The sequence below is a fragment of the Salvia hispanica genome, chromosome 1 (genome assembly GCF_029641045.1).
Source record: "Salvia hispanica isolate PSC_SH4W2 chromosome 1, Shi_PSC_v1, whole genome shotgun sequence".
In the NCBI taxonomy this organism is placed as follows: domain Eukaryota; kingdom Viridiplantae; phylum Streptophyta; class Magnoliopsida; order Lamiales; family Lamiaceae; genus Salvia; species Salvia hispanica.
The window spans coordinates 23,035,615-23,041,637 of record NC_142692.1 but is presented as its reverse complement, the minus strand read 5'-3'; the positions used below and the strand labels follow the sequence as shown (position 1 = coordinate 23,041,637).

Below are 6,023 nucleotides of genomic sequence, written 5' to 3'. Positions count from 1 at the left end.
GACCAAGTTTTGGGTATATTTATTGTTCGAACTTTCGAGTGTAGGGGAGACAAATCATGCGGATTGGATTGCTTTCGGATTGATTTGATACAGTACAATCCAACCTGTTAAGAACAAATTCAAACACAATCTATTAAGGAAATTCTAAATCTGAACACGTATATTACCTGCTAGCATTTTTATACTACTGTACTATTTTTTTTAATTTACGCTACCTAAACAGTACGATACTATTTTTTGAAAACACCCCAAATAAAATAATGGGATAAAATTAAATCCTTTACCCTATTATATATACAAACTATAGTATTGTAGATATCCACCATGTGATTATATTGTGATATTACTGATACCAGTTTTCTTTTATTGTAGCATGCTCCATTCGTTTTTTATTATGTCCCCAACCGTCAAATTACGCATATTAAAAAATTAATTTATATTTTAACCCTTTTTTATAATTTATTATTATAAATACAAACTATACAACTACATATCAAATTGGAAAAACATTAAATAAGGGATAAAATGGAAAACATATTATAATTATACTCTTAAGTTTTGAATGTGACACTTGGTAACAGCTAACAAGAAAAAAATGCTAAATAAGACACTTTCTTAAATACGAAGAGCACAATATACTGTATTAATGTACTACTTCAATAATGCATAACATTGTAGTTCATTGTATTATGGCAGGTTTGTGTGGTATACAATACTCACATATATATAATACTCTAGGTAAACACATGAATTTCCAACATTTGTATTTAACAATTTCAAAGGTGCTCGTTCGTTTATGTCATGCTACATACGTGTGAAGTTGGTTATATATAAATTAACGGAAGTGAATATCCAAACATGGCAAGACACTAAATAAAAAGTTAAAAAAAGCTTCCGAATTTTGAGCCTCTACAAGTATCTATTTAATTTAAAATTAGCAATGTATAAAATCCCAACAAATATCTAATTAAGTTAGATTGGATTTTGAGCTGCATACACTTTCATTTCTTCACGTCCCTTTATTTGGTCTGTTCAAGATTAAAGCTTTATTTCTACGATTTCTATAATTTCCTTGTCATAAAAGTCATTAGATGCAACACCTATTTGGACGTAATTACCCTGATGAAGTAAGATTTGTGTAGAAATGAAGGAGAAAAAACCCTGAACTTTAATTGATAAAGATAATTATTCTGTAATAATTCAAATGTAAAGGACACAGTCACTATCATAAACATCATCCTTAGCCATTTCAAAAAAGCACGAGTCAGTCAAGGATAAGTGTCTTGAAACTAAGGTGGTCCATCCCAATTCATCATATATGATCATGACAATAATTATATTTAAATAATAAAATGAAATGGGAAGCTAGTCTGTCAAGACTTTCTACCATAGAAGCAAAGGTCTAAATAAAGATAAATGTAACAATCATCCATCATTCCTTTTAACAATTGCTCTATCTCATAATGGGGCATTTTAGCTTTAGTGCCGCTGTCAGCTGCACAAATAGCCATGTAAAAAAGAAAAGATTTTTGAGCTCTAATCTTTGTCTTAAGCTAGTGGCCTTGTTGTTTTCATTGGTAATTTTAAATATTTATAACTTTGGGATCTTTATTCTTCCCATGATCTTATCCATCTTTCGATTTTATCAATGCTACTCCAAAGTATAGAATCATTGGATCGGCTGCAGATGCTGCAAGAACAGACTCATTTATTAATTTGCCTAGAAGTTAGAACAAGGAAATAGCAGTACTATATAAATACATATTACAAAATCAGGAAAAATGTGAAACCACTCTTTATTGTTTGTATACCATCCAAAATAAACAAGTTTCTCCACATTACATTATCACAATCATCATCTATTTATCTGCAGGAAACAAAATTAATATACAATCCCCAACCAACCACATGATCTCTCTAAGATCCTAACGCTGTTCTTGAAAATGTATACATACATATATATTATAAGTAGATAGATAAAACTATATTAGTATAAAATATGGAGTACTATCTAAAACCTTTGTTTCATTGTCTACACTAGCAATAACAATGGTGTAGATCAACCTAAACCTTTTACCTTTTAGGGAAATTGCGTATGTATGAATTTCAAATTCAAGCCACAAAGTCCGGCAGCAGCTGCGCCGCGAACCGCTTCCGGTTCTGTATGTTGATGTTGTCGTACACATTCCCATTGGCCGCCGCTGCCGCCGCGTTCATCCCCACGAAATCATTGGCCTCTCCCATCTCCACTCCTCTGCCTAACTGCATCGACTGATTATTAGGCAGGAAGCTCTGGTGCGCCCCGGACATCGATATGTTGTCGCAGTGCGGCAGCCCCAGCGTCAGCGACACTCCGTTCCCTGAATACGGCGTCGTTTGGAACTGCTCCGCTCCGAACCTCCCCAGCTCTCCCATCGGGTACGACCCGAACCCGCCTATGAAGTTGGTGGGGGCGCCCATCAGGGTGAACCCCGTCCCGTCTCTGCCCTGCCTGTCCCCGAATTTGATGGTCATGGCGTCGCTGTCCACGTCGGGAGGGGGCTTTGTGTCGGTGTCGGCCATTCTTTGCTTCTTGGGGCTGGCTCCTTGAGTGATGGAGTCGATTTCGGAGAGGTTGAATCCCCCGGCCACCATGGCTGTGGCGGTCGGAGACGTGGAGATGTTATTGTTGTGCTGTTGGGATTTTTCTTGGTCGGCCTTGTCCTCGGAGGTTCCGTTCGCCTTGTCCTGCTCCTTGATTTCCTCCATGTACATTTCCTCTACCATAGGCTTCCATAGCCTGACTCGGGCGTTGATGAACCAATTTGACACCTGGATAATAAATGAGCTCATGTTAGCGACTTTTAAATTTATGTTCATTTGCCTAATTTAAAAAGAAAAAGAAAAAGAAATGGATACCTGGCTTCGGGTGAGGCCGGTCTGTTTGGCAAGCATGAGCTTATCCGAGTCCTTTGGATAGCTGCAGAGGAGATAAAGACAGAGTTTGGTTAAGATGATTGGAGTGAAGAGATGATGGTGGAATGAAGTGTGAGAAGGGAAGAGAGTTACGGGTGGAGGAAGTGCTCGAAGAGCCAGGCGCGGAGGACGGAAACAGATCGCTCGGGCAAGCCTCGCTGGGGTCTCCAAGCATTGTGCTGGATCATTCCCAATTGCTGCAAGGCTCTCTGTTGCCTGATTTGGTTGTCCACGTATTTGAGTCTAGAACCTTCCATCTTCCCTTCCAAACTCTCTTCTTCGCCTAAGCTCTTACTCGCCCCTCGAATCTGTCCTAGAATCGCATCTTTCAAGCACCGGAACTGCTTCGATATGGTCTCCAGCGCCAGAGCTGTGTATGTCTTCGCCGACCCCATTCCGGCCGCCTGCTCGAACCACGAGATCACCATCTGCATCTGCTGGTGGTACTGTCGGTACCTCTGCTCCACCTACAATTACCAATCAATTTTAGATACAAATTTTAAAGTTTGAGTCACTCAATAGACTTGGTTTCCGGCTTAATTACCTCATCGAGCATGTTAACCAGCTTCGCCTTTTTCATCTGAATTTCTTGTCTCTCCGCTGTGCTCAGCTCCGCACCACGTTTCGCGGAGCTATCTCCTCCGCTCTGTCCGTCTCCGCTCGCGGCCGCTGAATCACCGCTGCTCTTCGCCGGCTTGGACGATTCCGCGGCGGCGGCCTTGCCTCCCTTACCGACGTTAACCACTTCATCGAGAATCTCCTGCGCGGCCTTGAGATACTTAGAGCTGAGTAAAACGCTCTGCACGCCGTTGGAAACCCCCGACGCCGACGACGGCGACCCGCCGGACACCCTCACGTCGTCGCAGCGCGGCGGCGAGGACACGGCGGTGACTAGGGGCTGGCTCGGGACCTCCCTGGAGGTGAAGGACGCGTACTGGGGCTGCTGGGAGGAGAGGCTCAGGGAGAGACCCTGAGGGGCGGCGCGTGTGACGTCACGCGCCTCCATGGGGAGGTTGTAGAGGTTGTAGGGGACGCGGGGGAGGAAGTGGTCCTGAGCGGGGGCGGAGGTGGTGGCAGCGACGGTGGTGGTGGTGTTGAGGGGGACGCCGACAAAATGTTGCTGCGGCGGCGGCGGCGCGTGGTGGAGGGAGGAAGGGTTGGAATTGAGGAATACGAAGTTGCTGCTGGGTTGGGGGTTGTCGGAGTATCCGACGTAGGCGGGATTCATGAGAATCAGCGTCTGTAGACCGTCGCCTCCGCCGCCGGCTTGGATTTCAGAATTGCCGTGGTAGTAAGTCGCCATCGATGATGATGATGATCGGAGCTTATATTTTATGAAAACACGCTGCGAAAAGAGACTACGTTAGCTTTCACTTCAACATCCAATCCAACTTACTTTTCACTCCCGACACACACAGAAATCAAGAGAGAGAGAGAGACACACACACACATATTATAAAATTATAAATATATATACATATATGGGCTTGTAATTGTACCTGTAAAAGAGATGAGTGATGAAAACTGTTGTGGTTGACTATAACCTAGTAATATCAGTGATCGGAAGAGCCCTGAAATTCCAATCAAATTGAATCAATTATATGTATAATCAATTAAACCACCAACAATAAATAAAAAAAAAGTAAATATAATATAGATTTGAAGGATGAAAAAGGTGAAGAAGAGAAACAATCTGGTGTGGTGTGACCAGTCTATAATATGATTTCCCAAATAGAGATAGGGTGATAGAAGAAACAGAAAAAGAGATAGATTATTAGGGAAAGAGAGATTGAGTGGGGGAGAAAGGGATTGGTTAGGTTAACACTATTGCTCTACCTCGTCTGACCAAGATTTCTGTGTGCACGTGTTCCATCTATTTCTATATAATCAACCCACACAAGCACACTCTTTGTGTTTCTTTTGCAACCCAAACAAGAAGAAGAAGAAGAAGAAGAAGAAGAGCGATCTAACACACATATATATATATATATATACTCACCAGGATTTAATTCAAGTAATTTGAATTTATGTATGAAGAGAGTAGTGGGCATAGATATAGACTGTGGTGCATGTTTTGTGAAATTGTGTGTGTGATTTCTTCTTCAGTCTAATAATATGTGATCGGACACAATATCCATGGCTGTCTGCAACTCTCTCTCCCTCACTAAGATAAAGAAAAACAAACAAGTGAAGAGAGAGGGAGGTGCTAAAAAGACTTGGAAAAAGATGCCCATCTTTATTCACTCACTTATCCACACAATTTGTGGCTCTTTTTCCTTTCACACATAAATAATTAAAACAAAAAAAAATACATTAAAAATAGGAGGAAACGGATTCTTCAAGAAAAGTATGAAACAAATACTACTAATACTACCATGGATCGATGCTTCTTTCTCTCTCTAAATATCCTTCTCTTTTCTTTCTCTCTCTTTGAGTAATTGATCAAACAACCTCACTGATTTGACTCTCCTTTCCAAATCATTTGATGCATCTCTCTGCACAAAGAAATCAAACTTTTTAGACAGATATATAAAAAAAAGATGTCGATGTTTGTGAGTTCGTTATATATGCTATTATGTCAGAAGATACATACAGCTGAGGTAACGTCCCCTTCCCACTAAGGATTTTGGATTAGCAATTAACAATTACTAATAATTAACAAATTAAGTAGATGATTATGATTATGATGATGATAAAACCCATCATATATTATATTAATTTAATTTTTTTTTATCTTTTTGTGAATGGAGTGTCGGATGGGTAAGGAGGGGGTCCCCTGGTTTCATAATTGAATTTTCCTTTGTCCCTTTGTGCTAGATTTTATTTTTTCAACTAGTATAATATATGGTTTATATTTATGTGGTGGAAGATAGAGTTTGAAGATAAAGCAATTTAAATGCCCAAGGAACGCGGGACCAACTACCATAACACCTACTTATTGCTCAAAAAGCTATTGTATTGTCATCTCATCTCTTTTTTCCACAATTTTATTTTATTCTATTCAATCAATATAGTTTAAAAATGGGACAAAATATCTCAAGCTGGCAAAGCCTCTTAGGTAGAAAATT

At 40.3% G+C, this 6,023-nt stretch overlaps 1 protein-coding gene across 4 annotated transcripts; it reads right to left on the bottom strand.

Annotated features, from left to right (window-relative positions):
* Positions 1 to 1,780: 1,780 nt before the first annotated feature.
* LOC125219836 (BEL1-like homeodomain protein 1) lies at positions 1,781 to 5,461 on the bottom strand. 4 transcript variants are annotated; one of them, XM_048121910.2, is made up of 6 exons: positions 5,330 to 5,461; positions 4,455 to 4,526; positions 3,500 to 4,300; positions 3,049 to 3,422; positions 2,899 to 2,959; positions 1,781 to 2,811 (listed from the first exon to the last, which is right to left on the bottom strand). In XM_048121910.2, the coding sequence occupies exons 3-6, from the start codon at positions 4,256 to 4,258 to the stop codon at positions 2,113 to 2,115; spliced, it is 1,893 nt and encodes a 630-aa protein (XP_047977867.1). In that variant the 5' UTR covers positions 4,259 to 4,300; positions 4,455 to 4,526; positions 5,330 to 5,461; the 3' UTR covers positions 1,781 to 2,112. The 4 variants fall into 4 exon arrangements, with proteins under 4 accessions (XP_047977867.1, XP_047977866.1, XP_088918556.1 ...); XM_048121909.2 differs by lacking the exon at positions 5,330 to 5,461 and adding an exon at positions 4,955 to 5,226; XM_089062430.1 differs by lacking the exon at positions 5,330 to 5,461 and adding an exon at positions 4,792 to 4,902.
* Positions 5,462 to 6,023: the final 562 nt, after the last annotated feature.

Excerpts from the sequence above, each read along its gene's own strand:
- LOC125219836 (XM_048121910.2), bottom strand. The coding sequence starts at position 4,258 with ATGGCGACTTACTACCACGGCAATTCTGAAATCCAAGCCGGCGGCGGA. Across the intron at positions 2,960-3,048 it reads TTCGAGCACTTCCTCCACCC|CTATCCAAAGGACTCGGATA; the intron begins GTAACTCTCTTC and ends TCTCCTCTGCAG. Across the intron at positions 2,812-2,898 it reads CCGGCCTCACCCGAAGCCAG|GTGTCAAATTGGTTCATCAA; the intron begins GTATCCATTTCT and ends TTTATTATCCAG.